Raw genomic sequence first — 26115 nt, 5'->3', positions numbered from 1 at the left:
TTATCCTGAAGAAGAAAAGATGAGAATCTAACATACCTCAGCTCTTCTTTGTGAGAAATGAAGAACTGAATAAAATCATATTGAATTAAGCAAATACTTGTTGAGAACCTACTGTGTGGTAAGGTGTAAGGATGGTAAGCGGTAAAAAGTGATATAATAATATTAAGGAATTTGTTCTTTCTGTAAATTACAACGTATAGCTATTAACTATCTCTTGGGAACAAGATAATTCATGCTTCAGGGGGCCTACAGACTTAGGACAGAGACTGTCTATAGATTTATTTGAGGAGAATCCATTAACTTTAAAGCAAATATTCTCTCCAGAGTACTGCTGATGTTTTACACATAAACTTTAACTTCTCAATATCCCTGCATCAGGAGCAAAAAAAAAAAAAAAAAAAAAGTATCTTTTTTTCCCTGAAATGCACAAAGGTTGAAACCTAGAGATGACTCGTGATGTACTCCAGAGAACAACAGCAAACAATGACAGAGTGTTCACTCTGTGCAAGACTATTCTCACCATATTGATATATATTTATGGTCTAATCCCCAAACAATATTCTGAAGTAAGTTATATTGTTATTTTACAATGAGGCCATTGACACAGTAATGGCAGACTGCCTCGGTACGCCCTTACCCCACAGAGCTGGACCATCCCAGGTCCAGCTGTGCTTGCTGTGCTCTCAATACAGAGCATTTCAGATTGCTGGTCTTTGTGGGGGTGGGACTGGCCTAGCCAGATCACCTGGCTCCCTGTCTCAGTTCCCTTTTTTTTTTTACAGCTGCACAGCGACTCCACCTCCCAGGATTTCCAGTCACCAGTTGAAAAGGCGCCCAGAATTGTGTGAGTTTCTCTGTGGAGACCCACTGCGCCAGCTGAAATAGCTGCGCTGGGGGCTCCTGGCACTTTTCTGCTCTGGAATCTCCTGGTCTGTGGGCAGTAAAAATTCCTTTGGAAATGTGGTAATCACTCACTCTCTGCATTTTCACTGGGAACTGCAATCCAGAGCTGTTCCTATTTGGCCATCTTGGATCTGTAGTGTGGTTTTAAGAAAAGCACATACTTTACTCTTTCAGAAAGAGTTAAACGATACTTCTAAATATATTATTTTTAATTATTATAGATAATATATACATGTATATAATTATATAGTAACATAATTACATATAAATTCATATTTATTACATTCATGGTATGCTGATCAATAATTTATATAATTATATTAAATGAGCTTCACAATTAACTTAAGCATAAACCACATGGAGAGTAAGTTATAAAGCAATATTTCTCTAAATGTATTAAAGTTTACTTGTATCAGAATCACGTGATGGCGCCTGTTCAAAACACCAGCCTCTGTGTCTCCCCAGCCTTCTGACTGAGTAACATTAGCATTTGTGTTTGAACATCTCCACTTTTTACCAACACCTCAGTTGAGATGTTTGAGAATATGTTTACAAATTGTATTCACTAAAGAAGGGAAGCTGTGGGAAAGATATGCAATTTTTGCCTGTTATCCTGTAAAAGAGTGCCTTTCCACATATTTTATACATACTTCCTGAGTTACTCAGCAAAAAACAAGCATAGAACTGTTAGGGAAAGACCTAGGTAAAGGGCAAAGTCTTTTTACTTCTCCTTCTGTCTAGTACCCTCTTGGCCTTGTTAAGAAACATTTATTCATTTTACAAACTCCATGAGTTTTCTTGTAAGCTTTCTTTTGCTTCTCTTGCACAGAAAATTACTGCTGTTGAGTCTAAGCAGAAATGAACTTGAAATAGTAATTGTATTTGTGCAATGTCTCTCTGTTTCCTGTGACCCAGGAACTGAGCTTAGTTCTGACAATAAAATAATAAATGGAGAAGTCACTGTGTCTGCTTTTGTGGAGTCTCTGGGTATAGTCAACACTAAAACATTTTACTTTAAGTTGTAGAACTGTAAGTTATGAACAAAGAATGTAATTATTCCTATTTTAAATATGAGAAAAGGGAAGTTAAAGAGGCTATGTGATTGGTTTGTGGTTGTACTTTAGTTAAGTAAGATTATCTAAATCATTCTACTGATTCCACACTTAGTATTCTTTTTGCTATCTAACACTGTCTTTCATACTTAGGTATTCTTCACAGATTTTAAACATAGATATTTTACACAACTTAATTAAGCCCTAACCTATGTTGTCCTGATTTTAATTTTATATGTGTATATCTCAAGATACTGTCCTTTATATTGTGTTCAGATCACTAGAAATGGAAGTCAAGAAGAAAATTAAAGGAAAACATAATATTGGGAAGCAACTGATCAATTCACATGTCTTCTGGATACTCAAGGAAAGGTGTAGGTAAGTGATTCTGGTATGAAAAATAATATTAAAAATGACTGCAAAGAGAAGAAAGGAAGAAATAATCAATTTTTGGCTACTGATTCATTCATCAAGAACTTTTATTATACAAATAAAGCCCTTATTTGTGATATCCTGTCCCTCTCTTTGCATTAAGATAGTTGGTCCACATTAACCAGGCAGCCTTCCTTTCATACATTAAATAATGTTTGTTCTTACAGAAGACAGGGTCTATTTTCCCATTGTGAAAATAGACACCATTGATATTTTCTTTTTCATCTTCAGAAAGCCCAAAGCTGCAAATGGAAAAGGTAGAATAAATTCCTTTGAAAACAAAGCAATCAACCAACAACCAAACTCTGTGTATAGGAGTTTGTTGCTCAGAATGGAGACTCTGGGGAATAGAGGGAAAAAAAGATTCTCATTGTTGAGAAACTTCCAACCTGCTTGACAGTACAAGGTATGTATATTTGAAAATCCCAATAGCAATTTTATGTAGCATAAAATTAAGGAGCAAGGGAAGATTAGGTATAATAGAAGCTCTGAAGAAGAGATGGCTCCAAAATAATGGGAAAAAGCTTTACCTACAAAAGCAGACTTCAGTTCACTATTGACGGAAGGACAGGCTTTAGGTGAGCACACAGGAGATAGAAGAGGCCTACAGGGCAAATAGTTGCCACCATGGATGAGAATATGCTCATGGAAAAGTGAGTTGAGTCAGTATTTTTGAACTGAGGATTATGTCACAAGATAAATGATCTAAGACATCATGTTGTGTTGTAATTGCCAGTTATCTTTATTCCCTTCTAGACTTTATGAGGAGAGGACAAGGAATATATATATATATATATATATATATATATATATATATATATACTAGTTTATTTGGCAAATATCTGCAGAACCATGTGTCAAAGTTATTCTAAGAGCTGAGGACAGACAAGTTAGGAGAGATAAGAAAGCTAAAAGCTAAGTTATTTCCTGTAAAGGAACTTCCATTCCAGTGGGGCAGTACAAGTGAGACGCGCATGCGCGCGCACACACACACACTCACGCACAGACACACACACACACACACACACACAAAACACAAGAAAATTTCAGGCAGTGGTAAGAGTTACAAAAGGGAGGTTAATTTAGTTTGGGTAATTAGAGTTAACCTCATTGAAGAAGTAATATTTAAATAGAGACTTGCATCACAAGAGATAGATGGTCATGGAGTTGTGGAGGCAGAGCATTCTAGAAGAAGAAAATATCAAGACAAAAGCCTTAAGGCAACAAAAGGAATTTGATTTGTTGGAAGAATGGAAAGAACACGAATTTGCCTGCAATAGTGTGAATGAGGCAGCAAGCAATAGAAGATCTGGATTTTTAGGTTCCGCAGTGGGAATGTGTGCTCAGAGGCCGGTTTTTCCCAGTCATACTTTTAAGCTGTCTTGCAGAATTTGCATTGACAAGCCATTTATTTCAAAGGATTTGTGAATTCATTCAGTTCTCCTGGTACATTCCTGAGGTGGTTCTTGGAAACAAAAGTTTACAGTGTGAGTCTCCACACACTATTCTGTTTTCCAAGTGGGAGCTGCACCTTACTCCTGTCTCCTCTCTGTCATTTTCTCTCCATGATTCCACATTTTTAGACAAATGTAAAGAAATTAATTTGCCCAAATGGTACAATTTATAATATATGTATTGGAATCAAAATTTGAATTAGGCAACGTGAGATTTCAGAACCTGAGATACTAAAAATAATACTGTTTGGTCTTCCCTATATGCAGAAACTAGACATAAAACATAGGGGCTGGGCATGGTGGTGCACGCCTGTAATCCCAGCACTTTGGGAAGCCAAGGTGGGCAGAATACAAAATCAGGAGATTGAGATGATCCTGGTCAATATGGTCAAACCTCGTCTCTACCAAAATACAAAAATTAGTTGGGTGTGATGGTATGCACCTGTAGTCTCAGCTACTTGGGAGGCTGAGGCAGGGGAATCGCATTAACCTGGGAGATGAAAGTTGCAGTGAGCCAAGATTGAGCCACCGCACTCCAGCCTGGTGGCAGAGCAAGACCCCATCTCAAAAAAATAAAAACTATAGCTACAAATAAGCTGTCCTGTCTGATGTGGTCATTTGGGTTAGTTTTTCAGTACAATAAACTCTCCAGTACTCAGCAAGATACCAACTCTGAAATGAAAAAAATATTAGAAAGTATCTTGCAGCAGCTGAAATCTCTTCAAGCCCAGAATATGAAACTTGCAGAAAGTCTGCAGCATGTGCTGAAAAACTCTGTTGTGAGCTCTATAACAAAACTGGAAGTAAGCGTGTCCTGGTGACGCTTCTCACATGATTATTTGGCAATAAAGAGCTGGAATTCTCATCAGTGAAACTGAGAGCCAAGCATTATTTAACTAATGATCTGGCAAACTGAATAAAGTGTTTGGGCTTCAAGATCACAACCAGTTATTGGGAACATACCGTTCATATGTATCTGTGTCACCACAGATGAAGGGACTCTTCAAATGCAGACACTTAAAACAATAAAAGCAAATAACCAAAATAGCACTGTGAGTACATAAAATCCCAGGTTATGTCTCAATTTACCTTGGCAAATGTTCTTACAAATCCTTTCCTAGCAAGAAGTTGACAAACTCATAACTGTGGTTCTCAAATTTTAAAAGTCATACAGGAACTGGTTCAAAAATGCAGATAACCAGAATTCAATTCCAGTTATTTTTCTGCAATATGTATTTTAATATGGACCATAGATGATGAAAATACCAGTGATAGGTGAACCACCATTTTTTGATAAAAATACTGCCGAAGACTCAAGGCAGACTTAGGAAATAAAAAATAAAAATACTGCTGAAGAAGTCTAGAAACATGACTTCAGTGTTTGTGTGTGTATTCCTATTCTCCTATTCCTTTTAGGTTTTGTGAAGATCCGCTTTATTCCAGTCAGCTCTCTCTTCTCTGTATATCATGCTTACTTAGGAAATGCCAAGTAAAAAGGGTTTCCCTTTTTACTTACATTTTAGGAACTTAAAGTACGGTAAAGTCTTCTCATCTACCATACACACACCACTTCCCACCTGAAACAGACATCCTGATTGTGTGGTTACCCAGTAAATAATAATAGGCAGAGTTTCACTTTTCTAAGGAATTCTTTACCACATGACTAATGATCTCTGTGGTCATAATTTTCTTAATTTCTAGTTTTTCTAACGACCCAGTGTGCATACTTTCCTTTGTTGGTTGCCATATCTTCAGAAAGATAATTCACTACTTGACAGGCTGAGATTGGAAGATGGCTTGAGCTGAGGAAATCAAGACCAGCCTGGGCAACATAGTAAAAACCCATCTCGAGAAAAAATTTTTAAATACATAATCCAGATTTTTTAAAAAACACAAATGGTCTTTGAAATTTTCATCTGGGTATATAGAAAGAACCAAAAAGAGTGGTCCTGAAATAAATTCTGTAATTAAAATATAAAATCTGTATGCAAATATTCTAATGTTTCTTACCCTTATTAAAATTCTCATATATTTTTGGTTAGCTGTTAGTTCTGAGTTTTAATCTGCTACTTTTTATTTCTTACTTTCATCTTGCCCAGTAGACATTCTTCCATCCATTCATCTATCCATCCATCTATCCATTCACCCACAAAAGTTGTATTTATCTACCCATTTAGTTAGTATTACCGCTAGCATGGTTGCAGTATTTATTGAATGCTACTGATGCATACCAGACAAAACACACAGGATTTCTGCTCTCATGGACCACTTACTCTAGTGAGATGTTAGAAGTAGCTGTATTTTAAAATGTAACATTAGCTGATCAATGTCTTTCTTTGTGTTGCTATAAAAGAATGCATGAGTCTAGGTAATTCACTCTTAAAAAAAAAAAAAAGACTTTATTTGACTCCCAATTCTGCAGGCTCTACAAGAAGCATCTCCTTCTTCTGAGAACCTCAAGCAACTTCCACTAAAGATAGAAAATGAATGGGAGCTGGCAGGTCATGTAACAAAATTCCGGGAGGCAAGAAATTGGGAAGGAACATGCAATACTCTTTTTAGCAATCATTTCTCCTAACAACTGATAGAGCAAGAACTCACCAAGCTGTTCATAAGGGATTTGCTTCCTTGACCGAGAAACCTCCCATTAGGCCCCATCTCAACATTGGGGATCAGACACCTCCCATCAGGCCCCACCTCCGACACTGGGGATTACATTTCAACCACAATTTGTAGAGGAGAAACATCCAAACCATATCAGCATCCTTTGAAATAGGAAAATGTAATTTCTCTATCAAAGTGTATTACACTTAAAGCCATGTTTGAACAGACATCATTCTTCCCTATATGCAGTATAGCATTTGTGCTCCCAGGAGAAAGCACTGAAATGACTACATATTCAGTGCAATCGTTGGCATTTTATAGTTAAGTAAACTGTGTTATGGAGAAGGTAGATAACTTTTAAGTGGAAAATCATATAAATTTGGAGTAGAACACATAGTTTTAGTCTGAAAAAATTTTTGTTGTTTTGGGTGACATGCTCTTTCTAAGAACAAGTATGAAAATTGAGGGGCTAAAAAAAAGAGGCAGGAGACCTCATGTTTCCAGTAAACTCATTCTGGTATCTAGACTATAATTTTATCACCTTTGGTAGGATGGATATTGAATATTTTATTTTAGAAATAAACTATGATTATAATGTTTGGTCTGGATGCTAATCCCTGCTCTGTTGCTAACTATTATGTGTTTTTCTTAATCTCTCTAGGATATATATTTCTCTTGCTATAAAGTTAAAGGTTTAAGTTGTATAATTTTAAAAAATTATTTTAACCTTTTCATTATAAATGAAAATAAGTAGAGAAAATATTTAAAAATAAAAAATGCTCCGACTAAATTTATTCTCCCCCTTTTTAAAGGTTTGACAATATAATAGATGACACCATCATAAGGAGCAGACACTGTGTGGCCATCCTCAATGGAATGGCTTTCTCAAAGAACTGCCAAGAGTAGAGGCAATGTGTGTGTGAGAGGAGGGTGGCCATGGTGAAGCTGGAGAGCCTCCATTAGCCTCCCTGAACCATTAGGCCAAGGTGATTTTTTCTTTCTGGCTGCAACTACCAACAGAGTTGAGCCAGTGCAAGGCTACTTGAGACACTGGGAAATGGAATGTAACCAGGAAAGACTATCTCTCTGACTAGCATGAGAGCTTCATGTTTCCTGTTCAGGATCACCAACATTTCTGAGCTTGAGTCCAGTCACAAGAAGTCCTGTTTATATGCCACCAACCAACCTCAGAAACCCATACTGTCATCTACCTTCTTGGCTTAGAGAAAACTTGTAGCTTTCTTTCTTCTCAACATCTAACATCACCTCCCTGTTTCCATGTCTTTCTTACACTTGGAGGAGTGAGAAATTTATTTTTTATTTTTTATTTTTTGAGACGGAGTTTCACTCTTGTTACCCAGGCTGGAGTACAATGGCGTGATCTCGGCTCACTGCAACCTCCGCCTCCTGGGTTCAGGCAATTCTCCTGCCTCGGCCTCCTGAGTAGCTGGGATTACAGGCACGTGCCACCATGCCCAGCTAATTTTTTGTATTTTTAGTAGAGATGGGGTTTCACCACGTTGACCAGGATGGTCTTGATCTCTCGACCTCGTGATCCACCCGCCTTGGCCTCCCAAAGTGCTGGGATTACAAGCTGGAGCCACCGCACCTGGCCAGAAACTTTTTGAAGTAGAGGAAATACATGGAAGTAACAACATTTCCCCCGACAGTCAAGTAGTCCATGAGAAATTAGCAGTCACTCCCCAGATTGTACCACCAAATGCACAAGAAATTCTTTTTTTTTTTTTTTTTCAGTTTATGGTATTCACTTCCCAGTGTCTCAGTAAAGACCCCATCTACCATGTCTATGGCCCGTTTCCCGATAGGGATGTCTCTTTTTATGAGAATCTCAATGTCTTATAAACATTCCTCTCTTTGTCCATTAAGACTTTGATAATTTTCTCCCTTACATGGGAATTTCTCCCAGAAAAGAAATACATCCTAAACTCACTGAGTTTACTGGTTTGTTGATAAATTAACGTGGGGGGTTTAATACTAGAAACCATATCAGAATTACTATCCCCAATATTCCCTTCAGAAAGACTGAAGACTGGAGAAAAAGTCAATCACTACATCTGCACCTGTAATAGTTTGAGTTCAGTTCCTATTTCCTTCTGTTTCAGGAATACTTACACCTTTCAGGTACTGAAGATTTAATAGTAATAAATGTAAGTACTGTGAAGTGTGAGTGATTTTACAATGAACACACGATTTGGGGGGAAATTTACCATGGGAATGTTTTTATGAAAAATATGAAAAAATCATTATTTTGATTCTGCTTACCTACAATTTGTGGGAACACTACAAGAGTACTGATTGTGTGATTGTTTGGGGTAAATAAGACGTTTTTGAAATACATGTCTTCAAGAGAACAGTTTTAATACTTTTCTAAATTGAAATCTTTTGAGGCAAGCTTAAGGCATCAACACATCGTTGCTGAGTAAGCTGAGCTGAATTAGGGCACATTATTTCCAAACAGGTCATGAGAAATGAACAGAGACAGTGACAGTTGCATAGCTACTCCTTTGGTAGGCACTTCTTTCTTGAGATGACTCCATGCACACATATAACAGGGATCGTTGTGAGTGACACTATCATAGCCACCAAGTTTTTTGGTTTATTGATAAATCAATTTAGGGGCTTTAATACCAAAAAGGATAACATATTATAAATCTTTTGTTTTCAACAATGCAAACTGAGGTGCTTCAGTTCTGTTTTTGGAAACCTCTTTCTCATGGTGAAATGACAGAGAGCAAGAATCATATGATAGAAAGAACACTTTTGTGTTTATTCTCCTAAGACTTTATTTCATAAGATTGTCACTTACCAAAGACTACTTTCAGATCCTTCTTTGAGAAGGTTCCTTTCAATTTTCTTTTCATTAGCTTAAAATTTCTTCAGGGTTGAACAAGTTCTGTTGATATACTGTGTCATGCAAAGAAAATTGCATTTGTGGTCAGAAAATGATGATTTTAGACTTATTCTGATTGACTCTTTGGGAAATCACTTTACTTCACGAAGCATATTTCATTTTATGTGAAGTAGAAATAGTTAAAATTTCCTCATAATGTTACTGTTGGTTGTAATGAGGTAAATGTGGAATTAGTTTCATAATCTAAATTGTTATATAAAAGACTTTACAAAGGAATTAGTGATTAATTTTTAAATATAGGGGAGCACAAACATACATAAACTTTCTTTGGAGATCTGTTTTCATAAACACATTATAAAAGGGCATCTACATTGGGGAGCTAGGGATTCTATAACTACATATTTTCTACAATGAGTGCAGATGTTCAATGGAAGTAGTTCAGATAATAGGCACATCACAAGAAATGAGAAGTAAGCCTGCAGTTTAAGGAAGTTATGTAAACCTTGCTGCTACAGAAAGAAAATACAGCTAAGAGAACGTCAAATGATTCTGTGGATTAAGCTTTAAAACAGAGGCATGCATTCATTCAAGTTTTGACTCCTAGCATCTGGTGTAGCTGCAGTCTAGCTCAGGGATGGATGGCAAGCCTCTCTTTAAGTGCTATTGATATGAAGAGTCCAGCTGCCAGCAGAGTGAGTGTTGAATGGTATTCTCATTCCAAGTCTGTAACTAAGGGATAGTGTCACTTTCGATAGAGACGTTGAAAAAAACAGCATATATTTGGCATACTTCTGCTCCTTCCATGAGCTGATTCTTCTTCATCTTTGCCCTCACTCCCCTCATCTGTATGGCAAAACTCACAAGATTAATCACAAATAAACAAACATTTTAAATTAACAGAAAAAGACCGTAACATTCACTCGACACATTTTATTGTAATCGATTTTAAGAATAGGAAATAATCATAAATGAATTTTTAACTCTGATTTGCTGAGAACAATATCCAGTTGAGAATCGCAGAGGGGTGCCACATGAATTGGCTTTTCAGCATGAGGAGGCTTTTTATCTCTTCTAGGTTCTTGTTTATATAATTTTGAGGAAATTGCAGGAAAAGTCAAACTAGGAGCCTGGCCTTTCCTGGTAGTGCTGAGATCCTCCAATACACAATAAGCTCTTTCTTTTCCTGAGGATATTGAACTTGCTCTCAGGATTTATCAACAGAAAACAGGCCCAGGCCGTGAGTCCTGTGACAGGAGGAAGTATGGGGAAGTGACAGAAGGGTGATAAAAAGCTTTTATTTTGGGGATGCAAACAGATTATGAATACAATAGGAGAGCCTAGTAGGTTGTCTCAGGGCCAGCTTTAATATTTGGGACTCACATTCTTTGTAGAGAGATTCCTACAGGTTTTGAAGACTACATACAGCAGGATCATCTGACTTAAAATGTACATGACTTTTGTACATGCTTCACTGCATGAATAGATTTTTAGGCTCTAGTAATATCTACTATTATTCTACCAATATCATTATTATATATTTTTTCTTTTTACACATTTAATATACATTAACCAAACTATGTAACAAAGCCTCTTTACATTTGTAAGACAGGTTTTTTTCCCCTTTTCGTTTTCTTTGTTTAACGCTGACTTAGAACTCAATGGGAGAGAGAGAAGATCACCAATTCACTGTTGGTAGCTTCTTTTGATCTTCCTCAAGCTGCCAGTAATAAAATCCTACAAGAGGTCTTCCGCCAAGATGGCCAAATAAGAACAGCTCCGGAGCTTAGTTCCCAGTGAGCGATGCAGAAAGCAAGCGATCTCCTCATTTCCAACCGAGGTACCAGGTTCATCTCAATGGAACTGTTGGGACAGTGAGTGTAGCAAACTGAGGCAGGGTGGGGCGCCGCCTCACCAGGGAAGTGCAGCAGGAGGGAGGACCCCCCTCCTACCCAACTGAGGCCATCGGGGACTTTTCTGGTCGCTCTGGCACTCGGGTTTGGATGCTACACTTCTCTCGTGGTCTTTGCAGCCCACAGACCGGGAGATTCCCCCTGGGCTGACAGGCGCCGTGGGTTTCCAGCGCAAATCTGAGCGGCTGTTCGCCTGGAGCGCCTGCAAGACAGAGCCACCCATGCCCCTGAGAGAAAGGGGCTGAAGATGGGGAGCCAGGTGATCTGCCTTGGTGGATCCCACCCCCACAGAGACCAGCAAACTGGCTTGGGATCTTCGCAGCCAGCACAGCTGTTTGAGCTCCACCCAGGACAGTCAAGCTCGGTGGTGGGAAAGGCCTCTGCCATTACCGAGGCAGTTGCCATTACCAAGGCGTTCCACCATCATCGAGGCAGTTCTGACCTTACCTGTGTAAACAAAAACACAAGGAAGTTCACACCGCAGCTGGGCGGAGCCCGCGGCAGCTCGGCAGTGCCTCTGCAGGCAGACCGTGACTAGACTCCCTCCTTGCTGAGCAGGATATCTCTGAAAAAAGGCAGCACCCCATCAGGGACATAAATAAAGCCCCACCTTCCTGGAACAGAGCACCTGGGAAAAGGAGTGGTTGTGAGTTTCACTTCAGCAGACTTAAACATCCATGCCCAGCAGCTCTGAAGGGAGCAGCAGAGCTCACAGCATAGCTCTTGAGCGCTGATGAGGAGCAGACTGCCTCCTCAAGTGGCTCCCTGACCCCCATTTATCCTAAGAGACACTTCATACAGGAGAGCTCCGGCTGACATCTGGCAGGTATAAGATGAAATAAAAAATGATAAAGGTATAAGAAAATAAATAAAATAATATCTTGTAAGAAACAAGACCTGAACCATGAACTGAGAAAAACACAGTACAGTGAAATATGAAGTGTGACATTTTGCCTATCTAGAAGTTTATGTGAACTTGAAAGCTGAAAAAAAGAGAGAAAAGAGTATTACTTAAAAAGTGCAGATACATTTTATCGACTTTTTTCTATTGCTATTGATCAGTTTACTGTTAAGAAGAATGAAAAAAATAGACAAATGGGGTTAAAATCTTTTTCACATATTCAGAGTCTGGAAGGTTGTATATGTCAAAAAATATAAGTGTTAAAATGAGTCATCATTATCAAAAGTAAAAATACTTTTGACATCATAGACCACACACACATTATTCTTTCTCAATATGTGGAAAATAGTTCAGAAGATTCCAGAAGCAACTTAACTACGAACACATTAGGTTAGAAGAAGCATTTATAATTTGTGTTCTAATTTGAACCTATAATTGTAATAATTTAGTTTGAGTCTTCTTGGCTTACTGCATATCCTTAACAAATTATTTTCTCATGATTCTTATAGAAATGAACTTCAGCTAATTACTGAATGTAGCAGGTATATATTTTTCATAGGGCCAAAAATGTGTAATTTTGCATTCTATTCATATATATTTGTAGGTAGAGTGGGCTCAGGAAACAGCTTACTCTTCACTTATTAAGATATTGATAAACTAGGTTTAGTGCTAATTAAACGTTCTATTTAACAAATACTGATTTTTAAAGACCTAACTCTTTTGTGGCATAACTTCAGTTTTTATTCTTCTGTTTTTCCTTGATAATTACAAGATTTGTATAATTGCTATATTTGCCTACAACATTGAAAATAATACATTTAAAACATATATGCAACTACAGTGTGTGTGTGTGTGTGTCTGTTTGTGTGTGTCTGTTTGTGTGTGTGTGTGTGTATCCTGAAGTGAATTAGTATGCCACAAAATGGTATTCTCCTTATTCCACCTTCTTTATAATTAACCAATCATGTAGAACAATCAGATTCTTCTCAATTTCTGGATAACCATTTTTTTTATGTTTTTCCCATTAAAAGGAAAATAAAACATACTAATTCTTACTTTGTGTCTTTTAAACTTTTATTTTAACAATTATACTACTGTTGTAGAATATTAAGGAATTCTAGCTTGTATGAATCTGGGATTTCTCTTAATAAGTAACATGGTACTTTCAAAATAACATGAGCTCACAAAATATTATTTACCATTTCTTCTTTGCTGTCAATTTGTAGCAGTGTGGAGCCTTCCTTTAAACAGTTCTTTTGACTGGGGTGCCAAATTTTCCAGTTTTCAGAGACATAGTAACACTTTTCTAAATTCTGAATCCAATTGTCTGGACAAGAGCTACAGTTATGAGCATGAATATTAATATTTTACTTTATTATCCTCATTGTAAAATATTAGCAGCATACCTCCCGTTGAATTACACCCAGTGAGGCTGAACCCCAAAACAGAATGGTTCACATGTTGCGGTACTTATCAGGTAAGATTTATGTAATAATTTCCACCTGCATGGACTTTTAACTTAGTTTAAGATAAAATTAGTTTGCAGATACCTTTACCAAAATGTTTCCTCGTCTATAAAAATTCATCTGATATTCCAGTTGTATCAATCTTTCCTTTCTTTGAATTTTCATCACTTATAGTGTTCACTTGTTTTCTTAATGTTTCATGTCGGGTACTCTTACTGTTTCAATTTAGCTGGAAATGCACTAGACCATTGGGTGGGTTCAATACTAAGCCTTGAGTTTATGTTTAAATTCTGAGAGTTAAACAAGGAAATATTTCATATATAATGGAGAAAACAAGTAAGTCACCTTAAGGAGTGATTTGAAAACATGCTGGTGAAGAAAAACTGGAGAGCATAAATGAACATTATGCTTATTTGAGGACTCCGATTTAACTAAGAAATAAGCCTTCATCAGTTTTATGAAACCTGTCTTAAGAAGAAATATCTTCATAAAAGAAGGATGATCGAATGTATAAAAGGGGAAGCAAAGAGCAAGAATTTGACTAAGTGGTTCTGGCATAGGTTAACAGAAGGAAAGGCTCAGAAATCACACAACTATGCTTTCTAGACAGGCCCTCTATTTAGGGTAAAGAGTGATTCATCAGTCGCTTTCGAGGGCCAGATGTTGAGTTGTTTAAAGCTCTTCAACTTAGGCTGGGCGCAGTGGCTCACGCCTGTAATCCCAGCACTTTGGGAGGCCGAGATGGGTGGATCACGAGGTCAAGAGTTCGAGACCATCCTGGTCAACATGGTGAAACCCCGTCTCTACTAAAAATACAAAAAATTAGCTGGGCATGGTGGTGCGTGCCTGTAATCCCAGCTACTTGGGAGGCTGAGGCAGGAGAATTGCTTGAACCCAGGAGGTGGAGGTTGCTGTGAGCCGAGATCGAGCCATTGCACTCCAGCCTGGGTAACAAGAGCGAAACTCCGTCTCAAAAAAAACAAAAAACAAACAAACAAACAAACAAACAAACACACAAAAAAAGCTCTTCAATATCTTTTGTTTGGAATCCCTGCTAACCAATATCCTGAACATTGTTATAGTATAAATAATGCAGATAATGGTATTTGTGGGATTGGAGAACATGTTGGATTTGTAGGTCTCCAAATTGGATATTATCACTGTATTCAAGGTTGATGGCTCAGAGGTTGGCCTCACTCAAGCTTGCTGCTACATACAGAAACATCGTTGGGCACACAGTGATTCTCCAAACATTTACTTGATTAAATTTTAATAAGAAGGAACTATGATTGGTTTTTGACATCTCTAATTGGCAATTATGTAAGTGGTATCCACAACAGGAGAGTTACTGTACTAAATTATATGCACAAACATTATGAAATGCCAATTAAGTAACCTTAGAATACATGACAAACTATATGACAGGTAGAAATAGACTGCTTTTAGGTTTAAAATACTTGTAAGGCATATACAAGATTAAACTAGAGTAACTTCACAGAATTTTTTAAAAGAGCCAAGCCCTGCATTGTTATAAGAATTTTGTGGTAAATACTCCTATTTTCAAAATGAATTTTTCTGCTCAAAGCTATTTAAACTTGAATCTAAAGCAACATCTAAAGTAGATGTATTAGGAAATTCGGAGCTAGAATTAAAAATGCACATGACTGGATAAAACAAAATGTGTGATTTTTCTTTTTTCCTTTGTGTGTGTGTGTGTGTGTGTGTGTGTGTGTGTGTGTGTGTGTGTTTTGTTGTTGTTGTTGTTGTTGTGTTTTTTTTTTTTTTTTTGAGACAGAGTCTCACTCTGTTGCCCAGGCTGGCGTAGAGTGCAGTGGTGCAATCTCGGCTCACTGCAACCTCTGCCTCCTGGGTTCAAGCAATTCTCCTGCCTCAGCCTTCTGAGTAGCTGGGACTATAGGCATCCACCACCATGCCTGGCTAATTTTCGTACTGTTAGTAGAGATGGAGTTTCACCATATTGGCCAGGCTGGTCTCGATCTCCTGACATTGTGATCTGCCTGCCTCTGCCTCTGAAAGTGCTGGGGTCACCACACCCAGACAATTTTTCTCAATCTGATATACTAATTGCACACATACCTCCTTAATATTTGACTGTACATTTTCTTTACTTGTATTTTTTTGAAAGCTTAGTGTTTTCCACGTACTATTGGAGGTTATAAATATGATTGAACTAATGAGTGATCAAAATTATGTTCCTTATTATAAAATCTTGACTAACCATTTCGTTGAGCACCACATGTGTGTAGCTGTTTCTTTTGAAGTATTGGTGCATATAATTAGATCTGCAGAGTGGAAACTGATTCTGAAAAGAAAAGACATGGAAGACAAGAAGAAAGAAAATTAAAGGAAAATAGAATAATTAGGAAGCAAATGATAAACTCATGATGGGTTCTGTATATTCTATGAAGGGACTAGGTAACTCTGATAGAAAAGACAATATTAAAAATAACTTCAAGGAGAAGAAAGGGAGAAATAAGCATTTCTCAGCTACTGATTCATTCATACATATCTTTCATTGTACAATCAAGTCCTTATCCGTGTTATCCTGTCCATCTGTTTGCATTAAGGTAGTTGGTCCACGTTGGCCTTGCCAGCCTTCTTCTCACATATTAAATAATGTTTGTTCTCACAGAAGGTAGGGAGCATTTTCCCATTATGAAAATAAGCGCAATTCATATTTTCTTTTCCATCTTCCAAAAGCTCAAACCTGTGAATGGGAAAGTTAGAATAAATTCCTTTGAAAATTAAGCAAACAATCTGTAATCAAACTCTGTGTGTAGTATTTTGATGCACAAAATAGAGACTTTGGGGAAAATAGGGGAAAAAAAGAATCTCCTTGTTGAGAAACTTCCAACCTGCTTGGCAGTATAAGGTATGTATATTTAAAAAGCCCAATTTCAATTTCATGTAGCATAAGATTAAGGAGCAAGGGAAAACTAGGTACAATAGGAGCCCTGAAGAAGTGATGGAAATGGCTTCAAAATAATGGGAAAATGCATTATCTACAAGATCAGACTTTAGTTTGGTATTAATGGAAGGGCAGGACGTAGATAAACAGGAAATGGAAGATCCTTACGAGGCAAGTAGCTGCAATGCATGGCAATACGCTCATAGAAAAGTGAGCTGATTCAGTATTTTTGAACTAAGGATTTGTGTTACAGGACAGATGATCTAAGACGGCAAGCTGTATTGTATTTGCCTGTTAACTTACATTTATTTCTTTCTAAAATGCTTATGATGAGAGGACAAGGAATATGCATTTATTAGCTTACTTGGAAAATATCTGCAGAACTATGTGGCAAAGTTGTTCCATGTGCTAAGAATACACTGATAAAGACAAAAAAGCTAATGTCTTTCTTGCTGGGGAACTTTCATTTCAGTGGGGCGATACCAGCAAGAAGCCAACAAAAAATAGACAAGAAAAATTCAGACAGTGGTAGGAGTTACAAAGAAACAAAACAGTGGTCAACTATATGGATGTGGGTTTAAGGTAGGCTAATTTAGTTTGGGAAATGTTCATCTTATTGAAGAAATGACATTTAAATAGAGACTTGAGTCTCTGTGGGGGATGGTCATGGACTTGTGGAGGCAGAGCATTCTAGAAGAAGGAAATAGCAAGACAAAAGCTTTAAGGTAACAAAACAAGTTTGATTTGTTGGAAGAATGGAAAGAATACTAACTTGCCCGCAATACTGTGAATGAGGCAGCAAGCAATAGGAGACAAAATTCAAAATCTGTGAAGAGGCTTGCATGCGGTTGTAGTATCTTCAGATCCTACCTATAGTAAATATTTAATAAATATTTGTTTAAACATTTAATTAATAATTTGACTAATGATCAGAGTATAAGTTTGGTTGTCAGTTTAAATTTTAATACAAGAGAGACTGAAGTTTTGATATATAGTATGAACAAAAGATGTTGAGACTGGAGAAGAGAAAGCCATATAGGAAGCAATTCAACACTTAATGCAATTAGTCCCTTTGCCTTGATTGTTTGTAGAAGGATGAAGCTTCATTAATGAACATTGGAATTATCTTGTGAAGTGCAATGTATTTAATTTTGGGGGACTCTTAGAATAGAAGAGTAAGCAAAATGATACTGAAAACTCAAAAGAATTCTGTAATCAAACTCTGTGTGTAGTATTTGGATGCTACAAAGTTGAAAGGTAACGACTTTCAACTGTAAAATAATGTGGATGAAATTTTGTTTTAAAAATACGTGAAGATAACCAGAGCAAGCAAACACAAAAAAACACACACATGTGCACGCACACACACACATACACACACATACATGCAACAGTGTTCTATGATAAAGTTGAATGTAGAAATGAATGGGAATGATATCAGAGATAAAGGTGGATCGTGGCTTAGATAAAAAGCAAAAAAAAAAAAAAAAAAAGAGAGAGAAAGAGGGGAAAGTAAAATTGTCTTTGACCAGTTCTCTCTTGTTCGAATTAGGGAATAAGTGACTCCCCTACTGCTTACATACCCATAGTAGTGACTTGGACTGAGAGGAAAGGGAATCTCAAGAATAAGAGTTCTAGTACTGCCTCCTGTTCTAAGTGCCCAGTGACTCACATATTTTGTGAGAGAACTGAGCCATCCTCCCACTTCCAGACCTCATCAGACTTCTGGCGAGATAATCCGACCCAGCGAATTAAGCGAGTCCTGGCTTTGATGTATTCCTATTGTAAACATAAATGAACACAATGGTCAGAATCTCTCCACAGCTCTCGGTAATGATGTAAAGACAAAGCTTCATGGTAAGACCTGGGGAAAAAAAAGTTGGATTACATGTATATATTAATATTAATGGATTACATTTGATGCTTGAAATTGTACCAATTTGCCTTGTCTGAGAGCTTAAAAAAAATTGTAGGACACAGGTAAAATTATACACAAAATAGCTGATATTCTAATCTTCCTTTGTGTTTATAATACATATTTAGAACTTCAATCACTTGAGGATTATACTGTCAAATAGAATACCAAATATGATCCAAAGAAATAAATGTAAACAGAGGAAGAAAACACAAAGAAATACATTGTTGATGAGTTCTATATTCCTTAGAGTTAAAGCCCCACCTGCTTTGGTTTTAAAATTAATACACTCATTCAACAAATACTTATTGGGTAACACAGGAAGTCCTCACTTAACATCGTCAATTAATAGATTCTTAGAAACTGACTTAGGTGAAGCAAGGTAGAGCCAAGCCGATTTGATCATAGGCTAATGGATATAAAGAAAAGCTAAATACTTACAGCATATTTCTGGTCACAAAAGCATACTCAGCTTGTAAGTAAAGACTCAAAACACTTCTAATAGTAAACATTTTAAAAAGTATAGAAAAAGCAAATATAAATCTTACATATGGAAGTATTTGTTTTAGTTAATTGAGTAAAGGTGTTTATGATGTCTTTTTTGAAAGAATTTATAAATAATGTACATCTATCTTTTCCTATTTACTTTCTTCTAATTAGCAATTATCACTATCTAATATACTATATGCTAGATCATTTCTTTTGTTTCTTGGCTGTTGCTTTAACTAGAATATATACTCCTTGAGGTTAAAATTTTTTCTTTCTGTCTTATTAACTGCGTAGGTCCAAGTACTGGAATAGTTTCAGCACATAGTTGTTGAATTCATGAAGGAATAAGTGAATCAATCGATCTATGGGTAACAAAATCAAATGAAGGTCAAATGTTTATATATTCTCAGACCTCCCAGAATAAATGAGAATGCATTCTTGGTTAAAAAAAAAAAAAAAGGCTTGAGCTTCTCAACAGATATGTGAGACTCAAAATATCATTCCACAGGAGATAGTATGTGAAAGTCACCTGAGACTCTTTATTTCTTAAAACTTGAGCCACCAGGAACCTTTCTGTTATTTCCTAATATTTTCTTTAAAATATATCAACATTATATACTTCCCAATAGGAGCTGACAGATAAATTCTACCTGAACTCTAACTATACAATTTCTTTTTCTGAAAAGGTACATGACAACTTTTAGTTATAAATCTTCAACCTGGCATCTGTCTGAACTAATACAAATTCAGGATATACATATATGTCTCAAATTAATCTCTATATAATAGAGTTGAGGTTTTAGAAAATTCTCTTATTTTTCTAGAGGAAAAAGAAAAGCTAATTCATTTAACTGAATATCTTCTATATGAGTCTGATCTCACAGAAACAGTTAAGTGGACAGTGCAGCAAATTAGAACAACACAGGACACAGATGATTATAAACATCCCTGGGCTGACTCTTTATGTGTAACCCATTACGTCTTGAGCTGTCAGGAAGGGACAAGTCAATTTGAGTGATCACCTCTAGCAATGTCATAGAATATTGTGATTGGATTGAATATTTGGGTTCTGTAATTCTTACTAGGTTTCATAAGGTTCTTAGATTAGTACACACTGAGAAATGTTAAGAAAAATGTAGGAAACAAAAAAGGTTCAGTGTTACATTTGAGGTTTTTCTCCCTTGCTTCCAAAATATTTGACATAAGAATCTCCTTACCTGAACACTCTGGTTGTCAATCTTCAGGAGAGTAGAATTCATGTCAATGCAGTACTGTTTACTCTCTTCCCATGTCAAGTTGTGCTTGAAGAACCCATAGCAGCTACCTCCATAATATCTCCAGTTTGCATCACAGGGGCTGCATTTATGATCTTCTGGAGGAACCAAGCACAGGAATGGTGTATTTTTTCCAAATTGGGCTTACATTTTCTCCACATTCAATCTTTCCTGCAGATCTCAAGACTCCCTTCAGTTACCATCAGAGAAATACTCCAGGGTTTGGAGAGTTGAAGACATTAAAAAAACAATACTTACTGAAAGTGCCCTTTTGTTCTGCTTGTTTTATTACATATTGGCAGAAGCGAGTTGCTAATTGTTGCAGAGCTTCTGAGAGATTTTCATTCTCATCTTGTAGATAATTTTGCTGCATGGCAGCTAGATGCAAAAAGTAAATAATAATAATATGTAATTAGAACCACAAAAATGATGCAAAGATGTCATTGAATTTTCATTTCATTAACATTGCTAGTATATGAAGAGTTGACTAGATACACATGATTAAATGAATGTTGGAAGGTGTGAAGTGGTTATATAAAACAAATTAAGAAACACACACAACTGACATCTGAGGGTTAATAAGTGAACTATTTGAAGGAGAAAATCACAAATAAGATTCCCAACATCATTAACATGCCTGAAGCCTGTCTTCATTTTCTTGAAGAAAGAAAATGAGTTATAGAGGTGAATGACCTCTTATTTCCTGCTCTTGCTGTGATGTCAAACAATTCATTTAAAAATGCATACTGATTTCTTGTTATCCTTAAAGTACTTGTGATATTCAGGTAAATAACAAAGAAATACAAGATGATAAATGTAAGATTCTAAAATCTTTTGAAAAATCAACAAATATACAAAGAACAACTACACAGACTACAATGTGCCGTTGGATGGCTATGAGATTAACAGAAAGAAGAAACGCACAGTAATTCAGTAAACAAAATGGGAAAGAAAAAATTTTAGGTAGGAAAAACAGAATGAGAAAGATTTCAGACAGAGGAACGTGAAATTTATACATGAAACTGAAAAACTCCAGTTTGGCTAGTTCTTATGATATGCAAGTTAGGAAGAGGGGGAAAAATGTTTTAAAAAATAGTTTGGATCCATACTGAGGAGGATCTTAAAGGCCAGAAGTAGATTCTTAAAAATAACTTTTAATTAATTAAAAAATGTAAACTCTTATTTTAATCACAAGGGAAAGGTCAGTGTTCTCTTTAATGAGATTATCTTGGCAACTATTTGTAGGACAATTGGAGCAGTGACAGATAGACAAAGAGTGACCACTGAGAAGCTTAGTGGGATATGCTGTGACCCTTCGGTATTGCCTTCCGCCAATCAAATTTTTGGCAAAGAGTCAACACTTACACCAAATCCCCAGAGCCACCAGCCCGATAACCATCCCCATGCACAGGATCAGCAGAATCAAAGCCATCACACGCCACCAGGAGGAGGAAGCATGGTCAACTGCAGGCATACAATAAAGATATCAAGGAGCAGGCAGTATAGGCTAGCTACAGGGACGGCTCACCCCTGCCCCTGCCCCTGCCCCTGCCCCTGCCTTCCCAGGATTCTCCAAGTAATCGAAAGAGCTTCACTGGCACATCTCTCCTGTGTTCTCCTGATCATCAACAATAAGCATGGCCCACCCTAAACAATACACCCATTCCCATAACCAATTGACTTTCCCTCTCCAAGCCAAAATAGTATGCTCTGTTAAGGCCTGGTATGTTTGTCTTTTTTATTTTGTTTTGTTTTATGCCCACCCATGCCATAAATAATTGCTTTAATAAACAGCAACTGGAGAATCACACTCATTTGCTCACATTTAGAAAATGAAGTTTCCAAACATTCTCTTCCCTTATCTCCTTGACTTCCATGCTCTCCAGCATTAAACTCTCAGAACCTTAATGCAATTTTCCCTGCACATATATTTGTGCAGCTTATATTCTAAATAGGTCTGTATGAGCCTAGGAAAATAATGTTCAAATGATTTAGAGCATTAACATCATTCAGGAAAAAGAAATTAAATTATATATACTATCAATAGTAGAAAAAGAAAAAATTGAATCAACTCATTATTTAAAATTAATGTCTCTATTATTGGCTCTGAGCATTCTTACCAGAGATGAGAGCTGGTTTTCGAGTTTTAATATTTAAGGTAACATATCCATCTTCATCCTGCATGGCTTCCCAAGTCCTGCAAGTGAGCTTAGAGTTCACTGACTTTGCAAAATGTAGTGTCCAACTCTTACAGTTTCAACATCTGTCAGTATATGATCCTCCTGTCTCTAGTAGGGTAGAACCATGTGAGAGGGGACACATTTTTTTGGTTTGCTTTTTGTTTTCTAGAAAGCCTTTTCAGAGCTGCTCAGAGATATGTAAACTTTGAACACAAAAATACAAAATAATAATAACTTGTGGTAAAGGAGTAGATAGGGTATTTGCTTCCTGTTTTATCTTCAATACTATATAAAGAGACATTCCACATCCTTTCTAAGAAAAAATGTCCATGTTCTATCTTAGCCCTAGCTTAGTCCAAATCATATTGCTCAAATGAAGAGATTTCTGATGAAAATTCATGGATAGCTCACCAGCAGATACATAGTTTATCCCATTGTTAGAAGCAAGCCTAATATAAGTGGATCTAACAGGGGCTAAATTGGATGATTCATGGTCTTGCGTTGGAAGAGAAAGAGATCATTCCTGATTATGACTTAGAATCTACCCAGCTTCTTGCATATTTTATACATCAATTTTTTTTAATTTGGAGGCTCCACGTTAGGCAGGCCTGATATTGTTTAGATTTAAGTATTAATGGAAAACTATCAAATAAAGTAAAATACACAGAGTTAGCTACTTGTTGCGTTGTTCTTTAGTAGTGTTTGCACTTTAAAGTGAGTTTCCTGAAATGGGAATATTTTGATTTGATGAAGTCACTTAATTTCAATGATAGTGGTGCTTAGATAGATATTTAAGACTGAATGGTTTCCTAGCGCCCTTTCATCACAATATGATCTGCATTGCACACATTTAACTTTATGAAATAGGCTTTTAAATTATTTTATCTTGCATTGAAAGTAGTTAAAATAACAGCCATACAAAGCTAGTTGCTGTGTTTATTGTAGAAATACTGGGGAGGATGTTGTCTATTTTGCCATGGAGTAGCTCTTACATAGCTTTACAGCAGACTTTTATTTTTGTTAAATTGCCATGACTAGTGAAGCTTTAAGTAGTAGTCATTTACCTTATAAGTCATCTTATTTCTATTTTTCTTTAATTAGCAGAATGTTAGACCTTTCAATATAGCAATTATATAGGCTGTAGAGGCAGCCATTTTGTTACTAACTTACCCTTTGTCATAACTTGTAGATTTTTTTTCTTCCCTCTTATCTCCTTCACTCTGAATTCCTTGTCAATTCACTTAAAATTATCTTTCATTCTAAATTTCTTTCTCTGCACTCTTCAAATTATTTTGAGAATGAGATGAATAAACATAACCCACATAAAAGACATTCCCTGATTTTGGAAAGCCAAACTTAGTATAATTCAAATATTTTTACCAAAACTAATTCTTAATTTTAAAAAATCACACTTGAAATAAATGTCACATTAAAAAAACAAACTACAAATTAAAAAAACAACAACAACAAACATAAAATCCCAAGCCCATTTTTATTGCTAAGTTTCTTATCTCAGTTAAAATATTCAGTAGTTCCCAATCATAAGCTGGGTAAATTCAGTCACTTACCATTCATCTACTGCTGCTTCTGTTCTCATAACTTCAGTTTCAGTCAAAAGGGACTCTTCGCTTTCAATCACCAATTCTCAGGCTTTTCTGGAAGATTGGGGTTGGATTGGGGTCCCATACTCTCTCCCTCCCTTTCTACATCTGCTCATCAGCAAGTTGTGAGGGTATTCTGTTCAAATAACCCCTCTCTTTCAGATTACTTCTGTCACTACCTTACTTTAGAGTTTTGCTCCCTAGAATATACAAAAACACTGAAAAATTATTGAACAAATAACTGTGACAAAGTAACAAAGAGAAAAGAAAACGTATGGAGGTTATAGTTAAAATGACACTTTTCCAATAAAGCTTTACTCTGTTCTCTTAGGCACCAAACAGGTACATATGAAAACTTACTCTGTTAAAATAAATCAGATTTGTAAAGGTAAGATCCAAGGACATTTAGACAATTTTAAATTATTGTAAACATTTTTTGTTTATTAACAAAAACTTTAAGACGGTATTAAAGTTAATGATTAGTTTGCTTTGTTAAGTTTTCTCATCTTGAACAGCTGGTTTCATTAGAAAACGCATCCCATTTTTTTTTTTTTTTTTTTTTTTTTTTTTTTTTTTTTTTTTTTTTGTAAACCACCAGGGATGTGCCGGGATTAGTTCTTGGTCCTTCAGTGCTTAGAACTCTATATTTAATACCAGAAGTAGGTGGGTCTGAAGTGGGTAACACTCAGCCTCTGAAGATACTCCTTTCCTATATCTCAGGCTCTGGATTTTCCACTGCTTTTTTCCTCCTTCTCATTGTAATTTAACCTTGCTTTTTGGATCTTTGATCATTCCAGCCACAGTCTGAGGGTGTTATAGCTGATCTGTGCTCGTCTTTGTGTGTATCCTCCCTCACATGACCTTGTAGTGTTAGAAGCACGCCGAGTGAAGGCAGAGACTCTCAGGGCCAAGGAACTAACCCTTGATAACATTGAGTTCTAATTTTGCTTCCTGCCCACATTCTATAAATGTAAGTTGAATTACTTGGCAAAAATTAAGCAGAGAACAGCAGGAAAGAGAGATAGATATCATATCACAAATGCTTCTTTTTCCTTTTCCCAAATCCAGAGGCTTTGCTAGTTACCTTTTAATCACCCTCCAAAGTCCATTATTAACATATTTTATTTCCGCTGCAATATTTTAACATTGCTTGAATATCATTTCCTTCTTCTTTCTTCACCAAAGAAACTATATACAGCTAAAAAAACCTCTTTATTCCAAATTTCCTGATGAAATTGAATTTGAAATAACACCTTTTATATATTTAATATTTTACAGATTAAGAGGCACACTAAATTGTCTATTTTAAAGCAAATATTTAATGAATGTTAAATGTTTTAAATACTGAAATTAGTGCTGAGTATTCACGGAGAAAAATCATGAAGTTGGTCTTTTTGAACCATAGAGTGTTAGATTTTAGCTATGTAAACTTTTTTTTTAACATTTAGAACATCTTCCCCACCCGACTACACACCAGCCCCCATTCTTGTCCCTCTTCCTTGCTTCTTTCTTTCTGTAATGCTGATCACTATCTGACAGACATATAACTATCTTAGGTAGTAAAATTTTCATCCTTTTCCCCAGCAACAAATGTTTTGTGGCTCTGTAATAGTGACGGACATTCACTGAAAGAAGGTTCTTGAGTGCCATCCTTTTGTATAAGGTTGCTTTGTTATAATGCTGTTGAGAGAAAAAAAATGCTTCCTGGCTGCAGCGAGAGTGCGGAGTTTGCACAGTCTCCTATGTCAGCACGGGTTTTCTCCAGGTCTCCCAGTTTTCTCCCACATCTCAAAACCATGCACCTTAGGTGAATTGGTGTGTCTACATGGTCCCACTATGAGTGAATGTTGGCATGTGTGTGAGTGTGCCCTGTGATGGGATGGTGACCTGTCCAGTCAGTGCCCACCTTGTCCCTGAGTTACTGGGATGTGCTCCTGCCACCTAAACCATAGAGTTGGAATAAGCAGATAGGAAATGAATGAATGAATGAATGAATGAATGAATATGAGTTATTGTAAAATAAGAATTTGTAGAATAAATCAATAATTATACAAATGCAAGACAATAGGCAACACAGTCTGAAAGCACTCAGGGAGCCCACTCTACTGGTGATTATCCTATTGAACTACATTG

At 36.5% G+C, this 26115-nt stretch overlaps 1 protein-coding gene across 7 annotated transcripts; it reads right to left on the bottom strand.

Moving 5' to 3' along the window:
- Positions 1–10269: 10269 nt before the first annotated feature.
- Positions 10270–22557, bottom strand: CLEC1B (C-type lectin domain family 1 member B). 7 transcript variants are annotated; one of them, XR_012518602.1, is made up of 9 exons: positions 22322–22557; positions 22025–22168; positions 21567–21665; positions 20460–20579; positions 20145–20299; positions 18196–18302; positions 15834–16322; positions 11675–11792; positions 10272–11429 (listed from the first exon to the last, which is right to left on the bottom strand). XR_012518602.1 is itself a non-coding variant. In XM_003934487.4 (6 exons), exons 1-6 carry the CDS (start codon positions 22383–22385, stop codon positions 16178–16180), a joined length of 690 nt encoding a protein of 229 aa, XP_003934536.1. In that variant the 5' UTR covers positions 22386–22557; the 3' UTR covers positions 14472–16177. The 7 variants fall into 7 exon arrangements, 1 of the variants encoding a protein (XP_003934536.1); XR_012518599.1 differs by lacking the exon at positions 22025–22168 and having other exon boundaries at positions 10274–11177; positions 11267–11429; XR_012518598.1 differs by lacking the exon at positions 22025–22168 and having other exon boundaries at positions 10273–11429.
- Positions 22558–26115: the final 3558 nt, after the last annotated feature.

This window comes from Saimiri boliviensis, chromosome 7 (genome assembly GCF_048565385.1).
Source record: "Saimiri boliviensis isolate mSaiBol1 chromosome 7, mSaiBol1.pri, whole genome shotgun sequence".
In the NCBI taxonomy this organism is placed as follows: domain Eukaryota; kingdom Metazoa; phylum Chordata; class Mammalia; order Primates; family Cebidae; genus Saimiri; species Saimiri boliviensis.
This window is presented reverse-complemented; position numbering and strand designations above follow the sequence as displayed.

Excerpts from the sequence above, each read along its gene's own strand:
- CLEC1B (XM_003934487.4), bottom strand. The coding sequence starts at position 22,385 with ATGCAGGATGAAGATGGATATGTTACCTTAAATATTAAAACTCGAAAA. Across the intron at positions 20,300-20,459 it reads AGAACAAAAGGGCACTTTCA|AAGATCATAAATGCAGCCCC; the intron begins GTAAGTATTGTT and ends TGGTTCCTCCAG. Across the intron at positions 16,323-18,195 it reads TCAGTTCTCTCACAAAATAT|GTTTGAGCTTTTGGAAGATG; the intron begins GTGAGTCACTGG and ends TCCCATTCACAG.